Below are 26,480 nucleotides of genomic sequence, written 5' to 3'. Positions count from 1 at the left end.
CGCTAATCCTCTGTAAGTTACCGATTGCCGATAGGATACCGACAAATGATGAAGAAAACCGACGGCTGGTTGATCTTAAAATAGATCAACTCACCGGTTCGATCGTGTTAAGCCAACCAGCACTGAAGCTTGGGTAAAATTGTTAGTTTTCCTCTGGCTGTTAGAAGCCACTTCCTTGATTACAGTGAGAGAAAATAAAACTACATGTCAAAAGGTCGGGAAGCGTGTTGGTGCTTTGCTGTGCCCATCTCTCTGTTAGGCGTCGATCAATAAACGCGTGCAATGGTAAAGATTTTAGTTTCATCCGATTTGACGTATATCTGACGTGTGTTTTTATCTCTTTCGAATCTGCAAGAAATGTTGAAGAAGAATTCCTATACTTGAGATAAGGCAGAGGTTTGTACTACGCATTACAATCAAGAATAATGTTTTACGGCGAATTTAAGTAGCAATTCCAAAAATTGAGCTCATAAAATATTGAAGTATTGAAGTATCGATTGGTAATTTGCGGCATGTTCTATTCGAAGAAAACCTAGACGGAGTGTTTTCGCAATACGGTGTAACTCTATTTTCAGTTGTTTTTTTTATTGTGTACCAAAAATACTCTGCTTGAGCCTATTATGGCTCATTTTAAAGTCATTTAGAGTGTATCCAGCGGATGAACTTTTAGCTGGAACTTGATCTGCGTGTTCTTGCCAATCGTTTGTTCTTCGATTGGAACGTCTCCAATAATGCTGTAGTATAGTTCAAAGCATAAGCAGCATCAAGAGAGTGTTGTATCATGAGTTCTAGCTATCCTTACTGACAAGTGGATGAATTTTTCACGCGAAATTAATATTGAAAATTTCGTTTGGAAGCTTGATGTGAAACCGTCAATCCATCGCTTTACGTTGATGTGTTTCAATTTACCACAACACAAAAATACTTATTTATCGTTTCTTTTAATGTGTGGGAAGGACAAACCGTGGGCCATATCTTAGTCGGAATTAACCGTTGCCATCGATCTCGTACGCTATCGTCTTCCTTCCATTTATTCTCGTCCGTCGACGCGAATGGAAATGCAAAACTTCTAACCTACCAAACTCCAAACCGAAAATCCCTTCCCAAAAATTCTCTCTCCGTTCATCACCCGCCTGTCCAGGTCTGTTTGAGCGCTGCTTGTTGAAAACATTTTTTTTTATTTGAAAGACATTTCATTAAAATTGCTTTTCTTCTTTCTCCGTTTACATTTACAGGCAAATCCGGAGGTGGTGCGGATCCGTTTTCTAAATATATGCGTCTGCGTTCGATGCGCGCTTTTGTGTGTAAGAGTGTGTGTGTGTATGTTGCTTGTGTGGGACCGTCCTACAACACCATATCACCCTTTAGTATCGACGGGGGTGCTGCAGTCGATGGTGTACCAAAACTCCAAAACCCTAATCCAACCGAGCATGCCTATGCCCAGATTGGAGTTTACGTACACACGTACACATTTTCACATATGAATGGCCCACCCCGCCCGTATATACCGTGTGCGACAATATATGGATAGGTGGACTGACGTTTAAGGGAGACCGAGACTCAAGATTTTGAGCGAGAGCCAACTCAGGCAAACACTACGTCAGGTCTAATTAATTATCCACCGCGCGTAGCAGACTCGTTTCCACTCGCGACTCGCTTTCGGATGCGTGCGGGATTTTCGTGCGTGTGCGTGCGTGTCTGGTGCAAATGGGGGGGTGAACCTTTGGTGAAACTTGTGTGACGGGGGTGAGAACGATGGTACCGTACCAGGGCGGACGGGATGTTAATCGAATGACACACACTGACGTACAGTAACTTACGGCGAACTCTATTTAACTTGCGCAGGCGTACAGTGATCTTTAATACAGCAGCAAGATTCGTGGTGTGGAAGATGGGTCCCGTTTCTCACCCCTTATCCTTCACCCTCTAGTCCACCCTTCGCTAGTGCCGGTGAGAATACGCGTGCGCAATCAATCGATCGTACGCCGTGTCGCATCGCTCGTAGAACGGCCGGGTGAGTGAGTTGCGGAGTGAGCCGGGACATCCGCGAGCAGGAAGCATTCAACATCACGTCCCAGTCGCGCACCGTGCACAACGGCAGTTGCGAGAAAGATTTCTACAGTGCCAGTCGCTCGTTTGCTCGTGTCGCTCGTGTTAATTCCGCGCCTGGCCGTTTGCTAAGTAATGTTGTCCAATAAGTTTGGGATCTTTTAGTCCCGTGCCTAGTCGTTGGTTCGATCAGATGTTACCAAAGTGCAACCAATAAATAGGAATGGACCAGTGTGTGATGGTGTGAAGTACGTTTTGCGTGATATATGTGATGTGCGTAAAACGCACCGGGAAGATTATGAAATGCAAAGGAAAAGTTGGGTGGTAAAGGATGAAAGAAAATTCTTTCCTCTCCCCCACAGCCGTCCCAACTTCCCGTTAGTGTTTTTTCGTGCGTGCGCGTGAAAGGCATGAATTCGTGAGAGGAATTTCCCACAAAGCTAATGAATATTTGTGCATTGAGTGTGTGGGTGTGTTACTGCACGAGGTGGAAAGAAAAACATCGGAAAAATGTGGAAAAAACAACAGTGGTTTAATGAAAGGAAAAAGGGTTTTGATCTAACGAAAAAGGAAACGAAGGGCGCTAGACATCGAGGTGACCTTCGATTTAGGGAAGGATCGTGGAGAGATCGTGTGCATAAAGATCTTGTTCGCGAGAGTATGTGTTTGGGTCATGGATAAGGCTAAAAAAACCTAAACAAGAGGATCAGGATTTAGATAAAGAACTAGGTTTATTATTTTTTTTTTGTAGTAGGAAAAAACTTATTTAATTTTTTCAATTTTAGGTGTTATATTTATGCTTAAATTGTCTTACAATCAAGCTCAAGACCTTTTTTATAATTTTTATGGAAAGATTGCAAACAGCAAATGCAAATTGCACTCTCGTAGACGTTTCTTTTGCGCTTTTCATTCAACCGCTTTGACGTGGTACTGACGGGGCACGGCATCTCATCGAAGGTTTGTCGATGCGTGCTAAAAATAGTGAAGGAAGGAAACAAACCAAAGTTGAGGTGCGCTACTGCGACAACAAATCGAGCCTGAGCAAGCAAAAACAACAACAAAAAAACCATCACCCTAGTGTGCGTTAGTGTGCATCAAGGCGATGTTGTCCCCGACACATACATCATGGCCACACAGTAACGAAATATCTTTTGTCATTAACTTGATTTTAAATCAATTAACGTAGCTGCTGCACCGCGCTGCTGTCGCCGGCTAACTTTCGATTCGTTGAACAGTTGTTTTTTTCCTCATATAAAACTTTTTTTAGTAGTGACCGTGGTTTCACATCTGTAGCCATTTTCATTGACCAGCTAGCTTTGTTGTAGTTTTCCTTTGCACAAGTGCACAACGGTCATCCGATTCCAAGCGCTTCAATGAATGACGCTTTCGACTATTACTATCAACACTTGTACCTTTTAAGTGAGTTTCGATGCGTGTTTTTATTTTTGCTTGTGTGCCCTCGTACTAATTCGCTTTCCCTTTCAACAGTGATCCCTTCTTGGTTATCGTTTAATGCAATAAAACAATGTTCAAAACAGGGTTTTTGATTGATTTGAGTGATTTACGGATATATTTAAATGACAACTTACATGCACACCACCCATTATGGTTGTTGTTTTTCCCACCCTTTTCCCCCCTTTTTTTAATACAACATAATTTTCCTTTTTTGATCTCATTTACAAACAAACAGCAATGCGATAACGAACCGGTATTCGTTTTTGTTTTTTTTTTTTTTGAAGAAATATTTTACAGTGCGTTAATATTGTTGAAGTAATTGCGTTAATGTGTAGTTAAGCAGTAGAGTTTTGTGCTATCAGTGAAAATGTGTACAACATTGACTTTGAAGAACCCCCTGTGCGGTCGAAAAACCGCAGAGTGAAACTGTTCCCATTCCAAACGGGTTGGAAAATAGTGGAAAACAAACATTTGTTTTTGAAGTGCTTTTGAACTGTTTTGTTTCTTTTTTGCACAACGCACAACAAGCCGACCAAGGTTTTTATAGATTTTTGGGTATGAATCATTTGTTAAGAATTTTCTTTTTCAATCACAACAATAGTCATAACCGGCCATCCTGTTCAAAACAACATACTGAATTACGATCGCAAGTTTCAATATAAATCGCTCCAAATCTCACAATGCAGTTTGATTCTATTGGTTCCTTAATAGTTTTGTAGTATGTTTTTTTCTCTCTCTCTTTGTAACATCTGTGCATTTTTTGTATAATATTTAACATGCGTGCATAAGGTTTTGTGTACTGTTTATGTTTGTTCCTTCTGTCATGTTGATGTTTTTGAAAGTCTTATTATTGTTAATCTTAATGCATTTCTGTTGCATATGTATTATTGTTATGTTTATTAATTTCTTTTTGTTGTTTAATATTTTTCTCTATGTTTATTAAGTTTTATCCCTAATTGACTTTTAACAACATATACAATTTTTTCTACTGCCTCTGTCTGAGTAGATGAAGAAAAGCTGATAATTGAAACATAAACTAAAAACAGACATTTAAATATAATAGACACATTCGCTCTAAAGCGCTAGTTTTGAGAAGATTGCCGCAAATACACCGCGTGCGCATCGAAGTCTTCTATGTGGGTGTAGAGAAGAGAAAAATCAATAGCTCTCCATAGCCGACAGTAGCTCCTTTGTGGCCGTTAAAAAAATATATATACTAATTAATTTTCTATACGTACTACATTTTGTTCTGACTATTTATTTTTTTTTCTTACAAATCTTTCGAAACAGCGTTACAAAAGTGTGTGTTTGTGTGTGTGTGTGTGCATAGATAAACAAAAAAACGCCACCCCCTCGCATCACGATCCGACATTCGTGCGACTTAATGTGCATCCCTTCTAATAGTGCCTGTTTGTGTATATGTGTCAATAAGTGGTGCGCTAAGAGCAAAACGCGATCATGATTTAGTTGGTTATGAGATAGAGAGAGAGAAAACAAAAATTGTAAAAGTTATACCAACCAAATGTAATACAACAGCAATTCGTTTAAAGAAAAACTCCTTTGAATGAAGGAAGCTAATATTCAGTGTCGCACTGTCTCTTTCTCTCTTTCGCATTTTCTCGCAGTGTGCGATCAAGCTAATACGATTTGGAATATGTGTGTGTGCTCGTTTGTGTGCGTGTGATACAATAATATCCGGTGAAGCAAAACAAATCGATCGAAACAATCGCAAGTGTTCTTCCCTTGAGCTCTCTCAAGGCGTTTGAATTTGGCAAAGGAAAAATCCATCCGATCGAGATCATTGGGCGCGATCTTACAGTGTGTGAATGTATCACCGTACGCCATTTCCGATGGATTGTATGCCTCAGTGTGCTATTTGTCGTGCCTTGGATACATGCGAATGAGTGCTTAGAAGCTTTGTATTGAAAACAAGGGCTGTTTAAGAGATTCTGGATGCAGCTTAAAGGAATCCTTCACCCAGGCGTACTTGCGCGTCCGCTCTTCTAGCGCGTTTTCGTGTAGATGTGTGTGTGTGTGTTTTTGTGCGTTTGTATGGTGTGATATTGCGTGTACTGTGGGGTGGAGAACAGCAAATCGTCCCACACGTCCCATAATACACACCGGCATTAGTGTTTATACTACGCTGCCTCGCCAACTATAACTATCGTTACTATAAAAGCAAACAAAAACAGTATGTTTCACCTTTCATCTCGTCATTATGTCGTGTAGATGTACTAACGATCAACGTCATTAGTGTCAGTGACAGTGTGTATCTGCTCCGATAGTAAAACTCCGATAGCGCGCTGAAACTGAAACAAAAATCGCGACATTAAAAACTGACATTCGTTTTGTACTTCTTTCTTTTCCTTCTTTCTTTCCTTATATGCCCATGTTTGGCTAAAATATTGGGCTGAATGGTGTATTATGCGCTATTCGCATTACGGGCTGCTCGGTGACGCCATTCCCTCCTTTTTTGTGACGCGTGTACCTACGATGAACTTTAACCTCTGGCGTTGATGCTGGCACATCCGTCAACATTCAACACACGACATAACCGGCGGAAAATGTATCGGTAAAACGCAACAAACCGTGTCACTGTGTGCATTCTATACGCCGGTGGTACTACTGGAACACGTGGACGTGTCGTCATTTGCCGTAACATTACCTACACACACACAACATGGCCACGGCAGCGAAACAGTCGTCAACGTCGACGTCGCCCTCCAGCACCGTGCGAACGTTCGTCGAGGGCCAGGAGGATTTGGATGCGATCGCAAAGCAAATCTCCGACCACGCGGAAGCCATCTATCAGACCTGGAAAGCGCGCGGTTTAGCACCGACCGAAATCCTCAACTGTCACACCGGTGACGGTGCCGAGCATGCCTTCAGCCAGGCGTTAAACCCTGCAAACACACCGACCCATCCGGCCGGCGGACCCAGCGGTACAATATCCAGCGGACAGTCCAGTCCAGCGGGTGTTGTGCCGGGCGGCAGTGTGTCACCGACTGGCAACGCGGCCGGTGTAGCGGAGCTGCTTGCCAAGGCGCCGAACCTCTCCAACAACAGCCTCGAGCAGCTGGTTAGTTCGTTCGTGAATGAAGATAAGGCGCGCATAGCGGCCCAGCGTCAGCAGCAGCAGCAGCAACGTGGAGGAGTTGTTGTCCGTACGCCGACGACCGGCACAAGTTCCGTGATCAAAAGTGTTTTGCAAAAGTTCGAACGTAATGGTGCCATTGGTGGTGAGGATACAGTGAGCGGTGGTGTATCGGACGTCGTGGGTAGACCGAGTTATTTACGCACCGGTGGTACCGGCGCCGGGAACACCAAACCTTCGAGCCATTTAAGTAATAGCAGTAGCAACAACAATAATAATAATTTTAACACGCTAAATAAGAATAACGTGCCGGACGTGCTGAAGGACACGATCGTAGAGTCAAAGCCGGGCGGAACTGTGCGCGAAAAACCGCAAACCCCAGTGAAACCGGAGCACCTGCTCAACCATGTGCCGAGCTGGCCGTTAAAGAATCGTGTCGTTAAAACTGGAGGCGCCGGCCCGAAGGTGATCGGTGGCGGTACGACCACACCCGTCAGCTTTGCGAAGAACACCGCGGATCTTATGGATGAAGTGTCACGGGAAGAGGAACGTCTGATAAACGCGCTAAAAACCGGTACCGTGTTGAATAGTAGTGATAGTATTTTACCAGAAGTGATCACCTCGACTCTGCCCGATCGCGACGTCCCAGACTACGGTTCGGTTGTGGACCATCGGGCACAGCTGGCAGGACTGAGTAGTGGTGCCGGCAGCAGCCACAGTGCTAGTGGTGGTGGGATTTACAACCCTCAATCCGGTCCCGTCGGTGCGATGGTGACCGCGGCATCCGCAGGTAATGGTGGCGGCCCGATCGTGGCCGCCACCAACGGTACGCCGACACTGAACGGCAACGGTACGACGAATGGGACGGGCAATGGTACTACAAATCACGGCTCCGGTGACACGCCAAGCGTGAAACACTGGAACGGGGTACCGATGAAGCCGAACCACATACCGATCCTGAACATACATCAGATACGCGAGCAGGAAAAGCTGTCGATGAATTTTACGCGCAACGTTGCGACGACCCGGTTACCGAAGGACTTTGGCCGCACATCGGTCGACGATGAAAAGAAGCTAAACATGCAGCCGAAAACCATACCGAGCCCGATACGTCCCTTCCTGTCCCGTGGATCCGTCGCGGAACGTGTGCTCATTTTCGAAAAGTGTCCCGAGAAAGCACCACCACGGGAACGGGTGAAAGAACCGGTTAAGCTACAGGTGAGTCTAACGCTATGTTTCGTTGTTGTACTGATTCCATTCTGGTGGTTGAATATTTTACAGCTTTGTTGATAAAAACACGTAAGATTTGATAAATGTGATAAAAATAGCATCTTGTCGCTAAAGTGCACAACGAGGCGTTAAGCATTGTTTTGTTGATGTCACATCGTCCAAAAGTGCAGATCATTCAGGGTAGTTTCTTAATAGTGTCCCATCGCAAGCTAGTTGCTCCAACCGTGGTCAGTTTACATGATCCATAAATATACATGAAGTTATTGAAACATTAACCCAATTAATGACTGTTTTGCTCAGTAGAGCAAACGTAGCAACTTCAGGGGTCCTATTCTCGCACTATACGTGATACCGTGATGATGATTGTGGGCTAGGGCCATGCCTTTCAATGTATCCAATTAGCGAACGTGTGAGCGATTGTGTCAATCGAGTTACATAGTTAGTTGACCTATATGTGAAGCAGAGACGCGTCCTCACTTTACAGTCGTGGTCGTGCTTGAAGCGCAAAGCAGTGGTCAGAGGTTAAATGACTTCATAGAGGAATGCTTGTTTTTCGCATAAACGGGCTTCTATACTCCTTTGTGTATTGGATTTAATATTTGATATCCAATTATTATAACCTTGATTTTTTTTAATTTTTGATATCCAATTATTATAACCTTGATTATTTTTCAAAAATGTCGTAGTCATTGAAATGTCATAGTATGATAGCTTCACCAGTTTTTCAAACGGACAGGACTGGTACTAAACCGCATGCTGATTGCTCCCCAAAACGCAAGACTGATTATTTATGTGTAAATAAAGTCATGAAATTCCAGAGATAGGAGGCCAAGACCTGTTGAGGTTGTAGTGCCACAAAAGGAGAATTGCGTAGATTTTGGTAACTTGTTGTGAGGCTGCTCATCCGTACGTGATGATAGTTCACTATAACGAATTTCAATTAATAATGGTGGGAATAAGGTAACGAATTTCAACGCCTTAGTAGCAAATAGTATATTCAAATAATCCAGTGAACATAGCAGCTTAAAACATTGTTTACGTGTGGCATGATACAAAGTGGCGATCATTAAAAAAAGGACAATTTGTAACTGCAAAGTAAAATCCCATTTAGTATTTTTTCCCCAATATGCTCAAAAAAGAAACGCTCTTACATTCTGCAGAAAATTGCTATAAAATTAATTTCATTAGGTACATAATTCAGGAATACTGGAACAAAACAGAGTCAAATCAAAAAAATTTGTAAATGAGAATTAAGCTCAAACACTAATATCTGTACATATCTTGGAATTTTCATGGATATGAAAGGCTGAATACAGATAAGATATATTTTTAACTTTTTCAAGTTGAACTGGAATTCGTCGAATGAGATGTGCAGTCACTTTTTCCTCAATCTCACTCAATTAGCAGTCGAATGTGTAAATATTTAATACACTAAATCTAATAGACAGTATGTTCCAAGCCAGGGGCCTTCACACTTTTTAGATAATGGGAATTTTTGAGTGGAATAGCCACAGCTGAGGACCAATATCGGGATCTCTCGGGAGGGCCTCGCGGGCCGCAGTGTGAAGACCCCTGTTCTAGACAACTGCCTACATGGCATACATCTAATCTGAAGTAAAATTTTATGAATTGCAGAAGATGTATTCATATTTTAAACCTAAATCCTTTTCTACTTGTGGAATAGTTGTTGAATTTAACGATATCAGCAGCATGTTTTGGTCAAATGCGCGATCTTTTTCATTGAATTTACTTCACTAAATCCCCTCGATAACAGACTCGAATGATCAAATTGTTACGTTTCGGTAAACTCAGCAAACATTTGCTGCTGTAAACAATGGCGGTATCCGCGCTCTTGTCTTGCCCAATGCGCGATCAGATCAGCATCATGTTTCCGATTCACCAAACACCGACCAAACGATGGCCTCCGGTGTGTGTGATGAGTTGCGATGATGAACATGACAGCCTATTAACCACTTTCATGCGCATTTTCGTTACGGTGTGCTGGTTTACGCGAGCAAGCGCACTGTGCGTGTGCTATGTGCGAAAGGTAGGCAAGAAATATCTAATCAACTACCTCTTGCTACATGATCGTGTGCCGCAGTATACACGTGCAGTTACATGTGTTATTTGTTTTTTGATTTAAAATTTATATCATAGAATTGTTATCGTTCAATTGATTTTACACATCAAAATAGTAAAAATTAAAGAATTTAACCCAATGAATCCTATTTCACGCAAGTTAAGACACTAAAACATAAATTAAGATACTTGTTTGACATATTTCTCGTTCATTTCGAGACGCACTTGCTGATGCTGTATGCTTCACATTCATTTTCGTTTCCATCAGCACAATCGCTGCCTGGTGGCGGTACCGCGTTCTCCTCCATTCCGCTAGCAAATGAATGTACGCCCGCTAAATTTACTGCTCTACTCAAGGTTACCCCCGTGGGTATGGGTGCCGTCCGCAAGCGGTAGGAAAACTTCACTCACTCGGGGTTTCGGTTTCGATTCGGAATTTAATTCGGGGCTTTTGTGTGATTTCCACCTACTGCTAAAGTACGGCGGCACGCCGGATGAACGAGGCTCGAGGAAACACTTTGGGCATGTTTAATTGTGCGACCATCGTACACCAACGTTTTTGGTCAGGGTTACGCGAGACCTTGAAACAGTCTCACACTCTCGATGGGCAACATTTTGGCAGCTGACGATGATTTTTGGCAGCCTCTCTTGGGGCACGCTATTAGAGCCGATGTAGTTTCGGATGTTGGTAGTAGGGTTTTAAATTATGTTATTTTATGTATGCGCGTTGCGGGCGGTTTTTTTTCCCTACGAACAATGCCGGTGGGCACAAATGTATGCAACTAATAAAGGGCTAAATGACCTTCGAGAAGAAAAAAAAACTGTTTTTAAGCTTTAAGTATTTTTAAAAAGAAAATGTGATCGAATTAATTATTTAACGTATTTAAAATATTAATTTATCCGTTTTTAAGCTAGACTTGTAGTAAACCATTTTTATAAAATGCCCTTCGACGTGTATGCTACATTTATGTATGATCAAACCTTTCTACTAATAATACATTCCACCTACAATTTTCCCCATTATTTTGCCTTAAAATTGTAGAGACAAACCAATTTCGGTATTTTCAACACGTAAGGAGAAACCTTTGGAGCATTGCACATCTTTCAGTAGAGGGCCTGATCGATAATTCAACAATCGATCGCCAGCACTAATGATAGTGACAGCACGTCAAAACGATGTCAAATAAAACGCCCCACACCGTTGGGGTGGATTCGTGCCACCGTAAAGGTTATGACCGGATCCGAACACTTTCTAGCCCCATTGAAGGTAAAAATTAATCTAAATGGACGCCAGTTAGCACAGTGAGCGCGGGAAACCTTTACTTTCGCCCATGGTAATGGTGTTGTTGTTTGGTTTTGCAGCGTCACCGACAAAACCCATCCGTACGATCGGGATTGAACTTTCCTTTCGTACAGACGGTGAATGCATTTGCGTACGCGCGTGGTCAGCATTACGAGCGATTTGCATTAGGAAAGTGTTCGAAGCGGGCGTATCAGTGCTTCGATCAAAACGATTGTTTTGGAGAACCTCACGTATCCCACTAGCGAAAAGCTGGTAGGTGAAGGCAAACATATCGATCACTGTTGGGTTTCCTTTTATTGCCCATTCATTGATCGCGACAGAATTGGACAGAAGAGTGAGCTGCAGGAAATGATAGTTTCACCACAGTTGAGCATAAAACATGCCGCAGAGAAATCGTGCGATGAAACGGTTCTATCATTATGCGTACAGACGACGACTTTTCGTTAAGCGGTGTATCGCAATGCTCTTCACGCATCTGCACCTTTGCCGAGCGACGACAGGGAAAATGGTACGCAGAGAGTCGTGCGTCAGTATAGGGCAGTGATGTGTAGCAATCGGTATGAAATCGAGGTGAACTGACTGAACGTTTTCGCTGCAAGCTCTCTATATTGCGCTGGATCAGATGAAGGTGATGAAAAAGCCGATCCCCGTTTCGCTGTCTCTCGATCCAGCTGTCTTCGGCGAATTTTCCTTCGTTTTATGCTCTCCCTTCCCTCTTAATTTGCTGGTTATGTGTTTGGTTGTGCGTAAAAGTAGCGATTAACTGTAGAGGGCAATTTACGATTGTTGCACACGTGCGTACGCATAGAAAAAGTGCGTAAGTCGATGAACGTGAGCAAACAACCTTGCCAACGCTACACTGAATGTATGACGGAGGATTGTTCATATACTACTTTAGTTGGTATAGTTGATGAAATTTATTTATCACAAGCAGGAAGAGCACGAAATGTCTTATCTCTAAGTTTGCCTTTCGACTTCTGAGAGTCATTTTGGAATTTGGTTATTGGTTTAATCTATGATTATTTGGGCTTTTGGTGTTTTTTAGAAACCTAGCTTATGTCTTCTTACGAAACGCATGATTTGTCTAATTATTTTTCCGTCTCCATCCTTCTCTTGTCTTTGTCTATTATGTCCTCTAAGGAGATACTTTTTCCATGAAAAGATCATGTGTCTGGCGGTCTCTGGCATTTTTATGTAGCCAATATATGGCTAGATCCCATCCCATCCAGACCGTTTCCCCGTAGCAAAGACTGACTATCCGGCTTACGTGGTAAAAATAAGTCTAGTAAGCCAGAAATGGCCGACGTGACTTGTAAGGTCGTTAAAAGCCAAGAAGAGAGAGAGAGATATGGCTAGGTCGTCCACGTCCTTAATGTAATTAAAATGTTATGGAAGTTGACAGTTTTCTATCAATGCTGATTTGGTGAAATCTTCGCTTAAGATCGATAAAACCATTTGTATTGTTAAGTAATTGCAGGTCATAAGCATTCGGGAAGTTTTGTTTTTCTTACTTGTCCTATGTCCCTGAAAGTCTACAGAAAACTTACAGAACATGTGCCGTAAAAGCTGTGTGCGCACACCCTAAAAAGGAAGACGAGTTCGTGTCGGCCACCTTGCCAACAGCCCTTACGGATGATTTGGAAGACACTGTCTGGCATCACCGAGAACTGGGAACCAACGATCGAATAGTACACAGACGAGGTCAAACAGCATATTTTCGCACCAACAATAAGCCATTACGAACGTCCCACGTTGAGCAATGGCCGACCAGTGCTGGGGATGATGTCTGTCTGCAGGCTGCATATGCAACATGCAATATGTCGAATGAGTCTCACAGATTCCGTGAATGAGTTTAGGGGAGGAAATTAAGCAGTAAAACGATCGTGACAGTTGATCTCGATTATGCACTGCGTTTGGCATTGTACGCTTTCGGTCGCGTGGGTAGTAATTTCCAGACAAACAACCAGCTCCGTACGTGGATGCCATGAATTAAACAAGTGTTCTTCTTTTCATGTGCATTCAGCGGTACGCTCAAAATTCTTTCGTCTTTCTTCATATGCCAAGCTCTAGCACAAACCAATCCACTCCGTGGTTGACATTAACGTGTGCAACTTACAGGGCAGTATACTGCGGGAAAAAAAACGCAAGCGACATAAACATCTTAGTTTGACAGATCATTAAAGTAGTGTTGATCCAAAATTAGGAAAAATGGACACGCTTGGTTGCATCTTGTCATGCTGAAAATTTTACGATGTTTAGTCTGAGCTGAGAGTGATGCAATGTCAGGAAAAGGAAAGTTAGTTGTGCCTGCATGCAGTGTTTTTTGTGTAAATTGAAAAGACCTAATAGGCAATACGAGTAACGGTTGGAATGACTGCTGGAAATTTATGTGGAAGATTAATGATGGTCCATAAATGTGTGGCAGGATTTCTTGAAATTCTTCCCACTTCATTTAGACCGGAACTTGTCAAAGAAGTGGAAAGATTTTCCAATTCGTACAGTATCGTATAGTATACGGTAAAATTAAAAAGCGTTTAAAATTATGCTTGATGAAGTACAATTTTTGACATAAGATGTGTATATCGCCCTATTTTGACAGCTAACTTAAATTAAGATCCATAGTTTAACCGAAAATAGTTAGCAAAATCACATCTCATGATGCGATGTGAGGTATTAAAACTTTCCTTATTGTGCACATGCAAAACCATATAGCATATTGGTTGTTTGAAAGTTTTGGACAGATCCAAAATTAGTTTTTCCAACGATGGATACCCTGGAAGTTTCATGGAAGAGGGAAGTTACTTGAGTGCTTACTGTTGGACAGTTTTACCGCTAGCGATGTGGACGTGCTGTTTCGTGTGCATTTTATTAAAAGCAGCATAATCAATTATTGTTATTGTGCCAGCTATTTAAATTCCATGCTGAAAGTAGGAATAACAGCACCTCCAAACGCTAAGAAGCTTAGCCGCTGGGATGATCTTTGTTGCGAGGTGTTTCGGAAGCCGCCAAGTGGGTTATTAAATTTTATTCGTTTGCACAATCGCTTGATGAGGTTTCATTTAAAATGGTGTTGGTGGCCACTGGCTGGTGGTGAACGAGACAAGGAGCCCGTGTAATAAAAGTGAGATTCCAACATGGTGTATATCTACGTAACCGCGTCAGTACTCGGCAGCCTCTCGTAAAACTTAAAGTTGCCCCTTACGGCCATCGTGACACACCTCTATCAGCTCAACTCAACTCAGCACTTGGCTGAGAGACAGAACCGTGCTGTGGGAAAAAAAACAAATGTAGTTTGCTTACGTCCTCCGTCACAGCTGGTGCTAAACACCAGTGCAAAAGATTCGAAGGCAAAAAATTCGCTTTTTTTGTGCTGCACAATTTAACGCAACGTTGGGTGTCAGTTAGATCCGATCGACTGTGCACGATCGTAGATTGTTTTGCGTGGTATTGATACATTTACTAGCTAGCAGGCTCGGCAGGCAGATCTGGCCGGGTCTAGATGAACCGGAAAAGTATGCAATTACGACGCCTTCGTCATATTCGTCACGAATGTAGTCGATCTGGCTGGTGTTTGGTCTATGGCCCTATGCTTATATGTGTATGTGCGGGTTTACATGGGTAGGGCCCCCATGGTTTGAATTTTAACTTTGAAGGCTTCGAAAGCAAAAAGGGCTTTTCAACAGTGGGATTGGAAAGGGATTGCAGATGCAGTATTGCATGTGGAGCTCGTGCCATATCTGGCAGTAGTGAGGAATAGCGTTACATACAAGGTTTGTGTGACAAGGTATAATTTAGGTAAATTCAGGCAGATTTTCGAACCTCGGTTTCTAGTCTTAAATGGTTCATTTAATTTGTGGTCGGATTTCCTTGGACGGATAGCGCATGCTATTAAAATCGTTTAACGCTCAATAATAGGACCGCCAACATGTCGGAACGGTCCAAGACGGTGGTTTTATAGTTGTATCGGTATCAATAGTATTTATAGCCGCCATACTACTGCCACTCGGGACTAGTGAGTGTAGTTGCAGTGTTTGTTATTCTTTACCTTGCTTCAATCCACGAAATGTAAAAGCACGATCATTATTTGTACAGACACAACGGTGCAAAGCAATATGCCAAACCGGTAACGAACTGCATCTACAATACAGGTGTTGGTGCATATTTGCGTTGTTTTTTGCTGTGTACCAGTATACACACGCCAATACATGAGATCAGATGATCGTGCGATTAAACCGAATAATAGTACATCGTACTGCTTTGGATCATAAATTATCGTCATTAACTTTTTGTTTTATGCTGGATACAGCTACTAACTGAGCTACTGGAAAATTTACTACAGACTGTTACAATCGTACGGTGGGTGGCAAGAAGGTGGGAATTTTTTGTTTTTAATTTTTATTAATATATTTTCACCTTGTTGGTTAACACACATAAATAATTTATATTTATACAATGCCATAAACCGTGTGAAGTAGTTTAAACTCATCAATCGATATAATTACTGGTAGCTTTCTCTATTTCAACGTTATGGTTTTTGTTTATTTTACGTAACAAAGATTTACGTTTAATAACGTGTTTATAGTGGGTATTTTCTTTTCCTATTTTTGTTGAGTATTGACAAAAAACATGAGGCCAATATATCAAAATATTTTCTAATTTCGTTTTGATGTTACCATTTGTATTTTTACACCAGCGCAAAATCGAATTCAATATGTTTATTTTGACCATTCTTGATCAGAATACCGTAGTTTTTTGGTTTTGTTTTTTTTAATTTCTATCCATTTTACGACGGCATTTTTTGCGTTACAAATATTTGCTTACGACACGAAGGAGGTGTTTAATGTTCCATTGCGCTACGCATGAAAGACGTAGCAAAACAGACCCGGCGCGTTAATGTGCTTAACACTTCTATTTTAAAGTGGATTTGAAGTTGAGATTATACATCTTCAAGAAATCTGATTTATATCTTCGTGGGTGCAGGCGTGTACGATCGGGAAAAAAGGCTTAAGTTTTATGACAGATTTTTTTTGCCAGCTTTTAGCTGCGGTTAGTTTCATCACGATGGATTTGATCGTTGCAGAAGATGCTGTCATCATATTGGGATGGTAACATCCAAATATCGAAAACAGGTTTCTAGAATACGACCAAACAGTCGACATTCGTTTGGTGGCAAAAGTGAAGCAAAACGGGAGGTGCGAATGTTTCGCCTGAAATTCATCGAACGTAAACAACCATCAAGCAACCAAAAAAAATAAATTTATGAAATTAAATATTGAACGATTGTGGTGGATTAAATTACAAAGCTCTCAGTATCATTTATGCTTCAAGAATGTTAGATACATCGTTTTAAATACCTGCCCAGTGGTTGCGCATGGGTGAGAGACACGGATAAGGCGTAGAAAGTGATCCCTCACGAGACCGATTTGGCCAGCTGATGGACGGCAGAGCACCGTTTTTGTTGTAATGCTCAGTATGTTTTCCACGTTACGTCACGCGCTACGCGTCAACGGCGTAGGAAGTGGGCGTTCTGCACGAATGAGCTGTAATTTTTTTATGTTTGTAAATGTTGGAAAGGTTTTTTTTTTGGTCTACCGAAAACGATTTACGTGTCTTTTCAAGCCTTACAACCGTACGTCAGAGACACTGACCAGCAAGTTGCATACACAATGTGACTTAAATGAATGTAAGAGCCGTCGTTCCGTTCCGGTTGCATTCGTTTTCGTGTTTATGATGAGCGTAGTAATTTACTTGCACATATAAATAAATAAACAAAATGATATAGATTATATACAGCTTTGCCCTGACGAAAGCAAAGCGAAAAGCCTTCATGATATCTGTCAACAAGTAACACCTAAAGTAAATTGGATTTTGGATAATAAAAACATCAAGCAATAAACATAACTCAACCTTAGATGTATATACTCTTTTATATAAAATTGTTTATACATATCAACCTTAATCAAAACATACAGTCTTTTGGCAAATTTAGCTATGCTGAAAGTCCAACGAACTGCCTGTGGTTGTTTTTTTCCCTCAATACCGCTACCGTTAGTTCGATTGTACAAGGAATTTTGAAGTATGCAAATGATCAACGCGCCTAAGGTTGGTGTCCGTACGATGAATGTCTTTTTTTTGTACAGGTTTTTTGCTTTTCTCCATGCTTCATGCTCGTATGCTTTTATGCTTCGATACGCATGATCGATGAAGGGCTAAGTTTGACGGATGTTGCTTTTCGTGTGCAGAATTTAGTTTCGGATCATATGTGTCTGTCGTTCCGTTTGGTTCATTTTCAAACCGATAGGAGATGGTGGTACGACTTTAAAAAAGGGACACCTTTTAACACGTAGAGCAAAAAATAAATCCTATATCAATTCATTCTTTAGAGGCTTAAGTATAACGATTTCTTAAAATCAATTATAAGTTTGTTAAATAAGTATCTCATATTCTTTTCGAAAAAACCAAACAATGTATTCTTGTACTTGTTTCGACTGTCCTAATTATTGCTATCAATCGCATTTGTCTACAAAAGGAAAGATTCTTATTCTCAACTATTTTTTTTTGGTTTATATTTATTTTTATATATATTTTTGTCACTATTTCCTACAAAAAGCGATCTAGATGATATTTAATTCTTGGTCTCCGTTTTACTAGCCGAAAAATCGAGGCACAAGACCATTGAACTGGTCCATGTTTATGTTTTATTGTTTCAATATTTAAGTTCCCCTCAAAGAAACGACCTCGTATGACTTGGTCGAACCAAGTGACGTACGAAGAGAAATAAAATCATCCTTCGGATGCACCCTAGCATACTCTAGCTTGGATCGATTGCAGTGAACCAGTTTTTTTTTTTGATAATGTGTATTCGTAAACAGATGTTACGATCGAATCTGCAGGAAATTGATTTTTCTTTCACAACCACGTACATGGTGGTACGGTAAACGAAACGTTTAGCTATGCCACAAAACATGTGTATAGTTTCGTAACTGACACAGTTCTCGGAATTATGTTTGGACACCCACAAATTGTGGCGTGATCGATTTACTGCTTCCAAAAATTATGGCCCCATTTCTGAACCATTTCATGAATGGTTTATGATGCTATGCTTCCAACACATTAATACATCGAATGTGTGTGTGTGTGAAGTGTATTTTAATTTTTAAATTGAATATAAAAACCATTATTTTTAATGACTATAAAAAATCGTCTCGAACGGTAAAAATAAACACATAAAAATTGAATGATTGTTTAAATGCGTAAAATCACACAATTTGCGATCACGTCATATTCGATGGCAGTTCTGTCCTTCTTGGTTCGATGCTCTTTTCCCCATTCTCAACACATTCGATGACGGCAGTATCTCGGTTTATCTCGCACCGTGGCGCCTTTCGGACGCCCAAAGACAGGGTGACAAAACTCATCACTGTCCTTCTAGCCAAACCAAGCTGACTAATTGATTCTAGCGTTTTGTTGTAATATTATTTGTCTCCTCTCAAAATGCATTCAAACGTTTCACGAATTTGATGACAATAAATACAAATTTCCTGGTTACTGATATATCTTGTTTTACCACTTTTCCCTTTTACAGTCCAAGCCTGTCAACCGACTGATTCCGCCAAACATTCACGCAACGCTGCAGCGACATCTGAAAAACTCAACCAAAGCCCCCTACATACCGCAGTAAGTATCATGCCACCGACCTTCATCTTCGTCTGCTGATCTTTACGTTTTTGTTTTAAGGTTTTTTTTTATGTTTTGTTTTTGCTGAATTGGTGTTTCTGCACGCGAGTTTTAATTTGATCTTTTGTAGTGGTGTCGACACCGATCGCACGCACGGGTTACCCTTATGTATGCCTGCGGATGTACTACACCTACACAAGATTTTTATTTGCATAAAAAATTGCTGCCAAACAGATAAACAGATGGGACAGAATTGTGTCTGAAAAACAGTACAAACCTCATATCAACATGTTCGCTTGTACGCAATGAGAAGCATCTTCGACTAACCGCACTTGAACCTTCAACCAGTGTACACTGGTGAGGTATCCTTTGTGGCGCTTAGCGAAAAAGATGATTCGAAATGAAAACATAAAAAAACCGTCAATCACTGCCAACCCCAACGGTCTATCGGCGACATTGGGAGTGCTGCGAATGACGACGATGTCTGCTATACAACACACACCGGATGATGAACCAGTGTCGCATCGCGAACAATTTTACTCCCCAAAATGTGGGAAAAACATGCGTCGGTAGTACTGGCAGGCGCACCGGATGTCGCTCTCTGCCCACCAGTCTGTGCTTAAAATTTTCATTCCTCTCCACAGTTTGCCGGCAGGGAAATAGATTTGCAACTTGTAAGATTTTAAAGCGCCAACAGCGTCCTTACGCTGGTTTTATTTACATTTTTCTTTTAATTATTTTTGATATTTGACTGACCGTGACTGAACCGTGGTGACGGAGAAAATGAATGTAAATAGCTCTTCTTATCCGTGTATCGCTTTTTGCTGTTGTTTGCTAGTAGAGAAAGGAGGGGCAAAAAACATATCAGTGATTGACGGAAGAATTTGCAGCATAGAAGTGAAATGATGGGTGTCTCATTCTCAGCAATGTGAGCTGAGAGTGGTTTTTGTTTCTTCACCTGTAATTTGATTCGTCTTGGGGACATTTGGAATCTTAAATTTAATTGTCATTTCTGTTCATTCCGGTTGTGTGGTTTTCGAAAGTTTAGTTCATGTTTGAGAAGGTTCTTTGACACCTGTTCATGTCCAGACGCAATTTGATCCTATACAAGTATATGCGTCAAAGATTTGCCAACTTCTCGGAAAGCAAATTTATGTTTCGAATGTGCTCAGGCCACATTTGATCGGATTCTGCCATGGAGAACATTTGAAAGGAGGTTTATATTTCTACGACTTCTTATTTATTTTTTAAATAATTTTGTTTTAGTTTTGGAAAAATTGATAATTGGGTAAAAATCCCATTTTCCGGAGAAAAGACATCTTGGACGACTTGGGGACTTCTGTCTATGAGCGCCTTCTGTAGACAACACTCATTGCATCTGGTTGTGTTCGGTCACAACAAACAACTTCATCATCGTTACTGACTTCAGCACTTCATGCATCAATTCTGTTGAATAAAACTTTCCCTTGTCAGCTATCGCTATTTGTGTGGATACGGTCTCCACATTACTATTGTGAAGAGATCAAGAAAAATTTACGATCCGACAATGGGACTCTTTTGGTTGAAAAATTAAATCTCATTGAAGACCGTTTTACGCTCCTTCGTGCAAGGGACGAAGCTTGGCCCAATGTTGATCTCGTGTTGAGTCAAACATTTTTGTCGTCGAATTGGCCGGAACTCGCGCGGGAAAGATCAACGCTGTTCCGCTACATACATGCATGTGCGCTACAAAATTTTCTATGAGTGTGCACGCGTGTTTGCAATGAGTATTCATACTTATATATTAAGCCCGTTTCGTTTGGTGAGTTTGTCCGCTGTTTGGCGTTTTTTCTTTGCCGTTGACATCTAATTTATTCGTTGTTAATCCGTGCGATCCTTCGCGCATTGGGTCATCGGAAGCAGGAATCAGGTTCAATATTCTCGGAAAAAAGAGAAAAAAGAGGAAATTCTTTCATTAAAAAAATGCAATTAATTTCAAAGGTGTTTGCCTTGACAAATGGCATGATATTTTGTGAATGAATTTTTTTTTTCTTCGTCGGAAGCAGATGACCGAATATTTGGCACGGGTTTGAATGCATGTTAATTGTTGCCGAATGGCGAAAGCTTGTCTGTGGTAGTGTCACTTGCGCAGTATGCATTTTTTTAGCATTTTTGTAGTATGCATAGCAAATTGGTTCAAATTTTTCGCATTGTTAATTGTTTTCGACTGTTTGCTTTCTTTTTCCTCTTCACTAGATTCCATTTCCCAAATGGCAAACCACCTCCCACGATTACGACGGAAACTACGATGCAGCGGTTGGAACAGGTTTTCGACAAGATGCCAAACTACGAGTGCACCCGAGACAGCTTCCAGGTGATCGTTCAGATGTGCCAAGTGCCCCAATACTGGCGCTTGCCACTGTTTATGTGTACGCAGCTAACCCCGAACGGTGCCGTTGACGGTGACAAATTCCTTCACTTCTGGCGACAGTAAGCATACGCTAATTTTCTTACGTGCTATTTTCATCCGATTATGGTTACATTCACATTTCTTTCTAGGATGACATCATTTTGTCACGATGCAGCATCACGATTTGTCTACATAATGTCCCGGGGTGATCGTACCCGACCGTACATCTTACCGGAAGACTTTGCACCATTGATACAGGATGTGGTGGATACGCATCCAGGTTTGGCATTCCTTAAGGAGGCTGCCGAATTTCACTCCCGCTACGTACACACCGTGATAGCACGTATCTTCTACAATGTGAACCGTAGTTGGACTGGGAAAATTACGACGGCCGAACTGCGCAAGTCAAACCTGCTCGATGTGATTCAGCTGTTGGAGGAGGAGGAAGATATCAATCAGATTATGGCGTACTTCAGCTATGAACATTTCTACGTCATCTATTGCAAATTCTGGGAACTGGATCGCGATCATGATCTTTACATTGACCAGCAAGATCTGGCCAGACATAATGATCATGGTACGGATATGGACGAGAAAGTGGACTAAAAGCTCAAATGAGTACGCTCTTCGTTAATACGAGCATTTATTCTGTATGTTTCAGCTCTGTCGTCGCGTATGATCGAAAGGATCTTTTCCGGATGCGTTACGCGAAGTCCCCGACGAGGCAATAACAATCCGATGATACAGGGCCCGAATGGTCCAAAAATGTCGTACACCGATTTTGTGTGGTTCCTGCTAGCGGAAGAGGACAAATCACATCCGACTGCCATCGAGTATTGGTTCCGGTGTATGGATGTCGATGGTGACGGTGTCCTTTCAATGTACGAGCTAGAGTACTTCTATGAAGAGCAACAGCATCGCATGGAATCGCTCGGAATAGAAACACTTCCATTCGAAGACTGCCTGTGTCAAGTACGTCTAGAACATTGGTAACATATTACGGAACGATACGTTACTGAACACATTTCATTGCAGATGTTAGATATGATAAAACCAGCAACGCCTGGCTGTGTAACATTGGCCGATCTGAAACGATGCAAGATGACACCCATCTTCTACGACACATTCTTCAATCTGGAGAAATACATGGAGCACGAACAGCGTGATCCATTTGCACAGCGTGAAAATGATGATGTGAGCTTAGCAAAGTGTGCTTCATCCATAAACACTTCACTAATACTGTGTTGTTGTGACATCTTTCAGCTTTCCGATTGGGATCGATATGCGGCCCAGGAGTATGAACTGTTGGTGGCTGAGGAAGGCGGAGATACGCAAGGGTAATATATGAAAACAACTACTAAACCCGTTCTTCACACTGTACTTTCTCTTGGAGCTTTCCTCTTTCTTATATCTTGCTGAATTTCTATTTCACCAATGTTGCCTATATGAAACGCAATTATGTTTCCTATTCTATTCTATAATTCCGTTTCCGACCACTCTCTTTCACTATTTCTGCTCTTGTTACTATCATTTTATATGTTCACCATCGTTTCTTTTCATCTTATTGCCGATATTGTTTTTTTTTGCATTATCCGCCGTAGGAATCGAATCGGATACAATAGAGTAATTGAAATTTGGGTCCAATAGAGTCTTTGAACAATTTTAGCTTAATTTTTAACGAGTTAGTTTCGGTTGCAAAAAGCGCAGACCGCTCGAACGAAACATAATGATAACGTAAAGCACGTCAGTGCGTGAATACAGTTGCTTGTGTAGTGTATTTCATTATTATGACAAAAACATTAACAAAAACAAACTCTTTTTTGTTTGGTACAAAATTAAACGAAACAGAAATCAAATGCTGAACATTCGCTAAAATGTCTAATTCTGTTATTTCTTTTGGAAAATTATATCTTCCAAACATTTATGATTCTTTTACGTTGATAATTTAAAATTTCATAAACCTTCCATATATTTTACCACTCTTTCAACTCTTCTATCTTCTCTTCCAACCTATCTATCTTCTGTTATGTTATCTGCATATCTCTATGTTTGTAATCTGCTGAAATGTTAATTTTCTAGTTTCCACCTCCTTGTAACAGCGAGTAGTTAGCATATTTTTTATTATTACAATGTTTACTTAATAAGTTTCTTGGTTTCTCAACCTCTGTTTGTTGTTTTGTGTTTGTTTTCTTTTACTTTTCTTCCTCTCTCTCTATATATTTTTTTGTTCTACAACTGCCTACATACAACACACCCTTTCCAACTATATACTCACAAACCCACAAGTACAATTTAAATGCAACACCTATCCGTACAACACCTGTTCCGATGGTTTTATTTCTTTTGTTTCGTGTACACTTTTCCGTTTTCGGTGAAGGGAGGAAGAGACCCGATAAAGATAGGTGAAGATGATTTACAAGAACGAATTGTTAAGCACGTAGCACACTATTTATAGGGGTAAGAGTACAAAAAAAAAACAAGTCAAAAGTTTCAAAGAATGTCATATTAAACAAAACACATTTAAATGCCTTAATCGCTAATTGACTCCATTATTGTTCATCTTTGAGATCAAAAACCATATCATTCGTGTGCATCCCTCATCGCGTGCTTGAATATAATAGCGCATTGATGCTCAGTGCTCACGCGTATTGGAAATAACTTATTATAATCGTCCAACAAGCTCCATAAGCTTTGACCTAACATTTGGCCACGTGTGTTGCATCAAGATGATGTACATTATGAAACTAGTATACATAGCTTTCAATAAGTAACTGTTGGTTCATGTTTATTAGCAAGTTAGTCATCAAATATTAGTTGATGAGTGGCTGCCTTAAAGGTTTTCCTATAAATGGTTACGCCTCAAATAATATTTGTTTTCGTGTGCTTCAAAATAATATAAAAAATGAGCCATTTTACTTGTCTGATATGGTATCATGACAACTATCTCGTCAGCATCATGCTATCAAGTTTTGTTGAAGTCGAAACTCATGGATAGGAAACATTTTGCATATTCTCGTACACATATAGTTCAAACCAAACAAAAAAATATCTTGTTCCTTCATCTACCGTAACTAGCCCCTAACCACGGGCAAAAATTGAATATCACGTTCCATTTCCCCCTTTTCCGGTTGTGTAGTTTGCAAAACCAAAAGTAAAACCTTGCAAAGGATGTGTGGTTAACATTGTGATAGTTGTCCTTCTGCTCCAAACGAAATTTACATTTATCGTTGTTGTGTTGTAAGTGCCTGCGATGCGTTGTGATTGTGTGCTTGTGGTATGACGAATGCATTTTCTCAAAGCTCCATAGAGTGAATAAGTGATTTCTCGTTTTTTTTCTTTTTCTCTAAATTACATTACATTCCTCAAAATTCACCTAATAACAAAACCAATAACCAATGTTTTGCTAACTTGCTGCTAACCGCACTATGAAAATGTGACGTGAATTACATTTAAAAATACCTTCAAATAACATCCTTCATCTACGTATTATACGTTCTGCTAACAACAATGCTGATGGAAATAAATGGATAAACGCGGGAATATATGATTTTTGGGCCTGGAAACGATTTAACAAACCCATTGATGTGTTGACCAACAATGGTCGAATCTTGGATCAATCGTTGAGATGCAGCATTCATTGCTCCCCGTTCGGTCAGCCATTGCTGTCGACCGTGGCGGGTACAGCCAGATCGCGGCTGCCCGTGCCCTCTTTGTTGCAAGTGGGTGTCATCGGTGCTGCTTCCAGGCGCAGTACGACGGCCACCACCATGGTTAGTAGTAGTACCGTGCATAGCACGTCCGTGTCGGCGACGACCGTACACCATTCGCGCTCATCGGCCCAACGCGCCGGTACGTGCAAGGCCACCAGCACCGCTTCAAGCTCTACCAGCGGCGGCGGCGGCGACGGTTCCAGTAGCGGTTCCACGTCTCATGCTAACATCAGCGGTCGCAAAGGGCATGGTGCACCGGAAGAGGTCACCGCTGCTGCACCACAAACATCGATGCACTCGAGCCGCAAAATGATGGCACTCGACAGTGATCCTAATACCTTTTATAGCGCATTTCTGGTGTAAGTAACAAACCGACCAGCACTTTCTTTCCTTTACCCCTTTGCTCTTTCTATTTACTCACTATCGATCTTTCCTTATTTCTTCACATTCTTTCTTTTGTCTCTATATATATTTATACCCAAAGTCCCTTTTCCTATCGTTATCTCCTATTTCCCAGTTTTGAAATTCCCCTACTCGTGGAGCAACTTTCCATTTTTAGTTGGATTTAGTCAATTAGGAAAGATTTTCCTCTTAGTTGCGCATTTCGATTGACAGTTGACCGTTTACAATTATTTCGTTCAATGTCTTGCACATTTCTGGGTTTTTTTGTTACTAGGAATTGCGTTTCGATCGGTTTGTTATACCTTTTATGGACAGTAAAATATTGGATAGTTAAACTATACTTTGTTTTTTATGTTCTTTACCTTTTTAGACAGTTGATTTATTTTGCCTATGTTGCTTTCTTCCCATATTTCCTTGTACAGTTGGTAAAAAGAGAAGTTTGTTTTGTTGCAAATTGATTTCACTGTCGTATTTTTTGTTTAATTTGTTACTACTACTTTCTTTTAAATTTTGAAAAAGTAAAAGTACTATCCATTGCAGTGTACAGTAATAATTTTCTGTTGACCCTTTTTGTCCATATTTACATTGTTGTTTACTTATCCTATCCCAAAACAATTTTCTCTTTTCTATATTTTGCGTGTCTATGCGCTTTCGAATGCGTCATGCGTGTGTGTGTGCGTGTGTGTGTGTGTGTGTGGAATCGATTTTTAAATGCTAGAATGTACTCAAATGGCACTGGAATCGAAAGTTTCTAAGCTTAAAATTGTCTGTACAAAATTCACTTTGGATATTAAAATCTATCGAATCATTAATGGAATAAAATTTGAGCTATAAACACTATCGGAAAAGAAATTTTCGTTGTATCGGAATCTTTGATGTGCCAGTGTATTTTTGCTTGGGTTTTCATATGATTGTAACATTCTAATCGTCGTCTAATCTTAACATGATTGCCACCACACTTTGTCTCAATGTTAAGTCTTGTCTACAAAACAACTTCTGCCTTCATCTTTTTTGTGTAATCTTCACTCGTCTCTATATGTTAAGAGTAAAATGTTTTTTTTTCTACTTATTTTAAAACTCTATTTTGTATTT

At 40.8% G+C, this 26,480-nt stretch overlaps 1 protein-coding gene across 14 annotated transcripts in view; it reads left to right on the top strand.

Annotated features, from left to right (window-relative positions):
• The window catches only part of LOC125764292 (uncharacterized), a 46,158-nt gene that overhangs the window by 12,847 nt on the left and 6,831 nt on the right, over positions 1–26,480 (top strand). For 3 of the 14 annotated variants that reach the window (XR_007418451.1, XR_007418450.1, XR_007418452.1), the window contains exons 1-9: positions 3,317–3,468; positions 6,198–7,816; positions 18,796–18,887; positions 21,123–21,356; positions 21,426–21,853; positions 21,938–22,248; positions 22,312–22,470; positions 22,540–22,613; positions 23,654–23,733. Coding sequence is in view for 10 of the 14 variants with exons in the window: in XM_049428392.1 (XP_049284349.1) it covers positions 3,423–3,468; positions 6,198–7,816; positions 18,796–18,887; positions 21,123–21,356; positions 21,426–21,853; positions 21,938–22,248; positions 22,312–22,470; positions 22,540–22,613 (2,963 nt within the window). In the remaining 4 variants the exon portion in view is untranslated. Of the gene's footprint in view, positions 1–1,690; positions 3,186–3,216; positions 3,469–3,739; positions 4,060–4,794; positions 7,817–18,795; positions 18,888–21,122; positions 21,357–21,425; positions 21,854–21,937; positions 22,249–22,311; positions 22,471–22,539; positions 22,614–23,653; positions 23,734–26,480 lie in introns of those variants that run through there. The other 11 variants (XM_049428395.1, XM_049428394.1, XM_049428397.1 and 8 more) reach the window with 10 other exon arrangements.

The sequence above is a fragment of the Anopheles funestus genome, chromosome 2RL (genome assembly GCF_943734845.2).
Source record: "Anopheles funestus chromosome 2RL, idAnoFuneDA-416_04, whole genome shotgun sequence".
In the NCBI taxonomy this organism is placed as follows: Eukaryota; Metazoa; Arthropoda; class Insecta; order Diptera; family Culicidae; genus Anopheles; species Anopheles funestus.
This window is presented reverse-complemented; position numbering and strand designations above follow the sequence as displayed.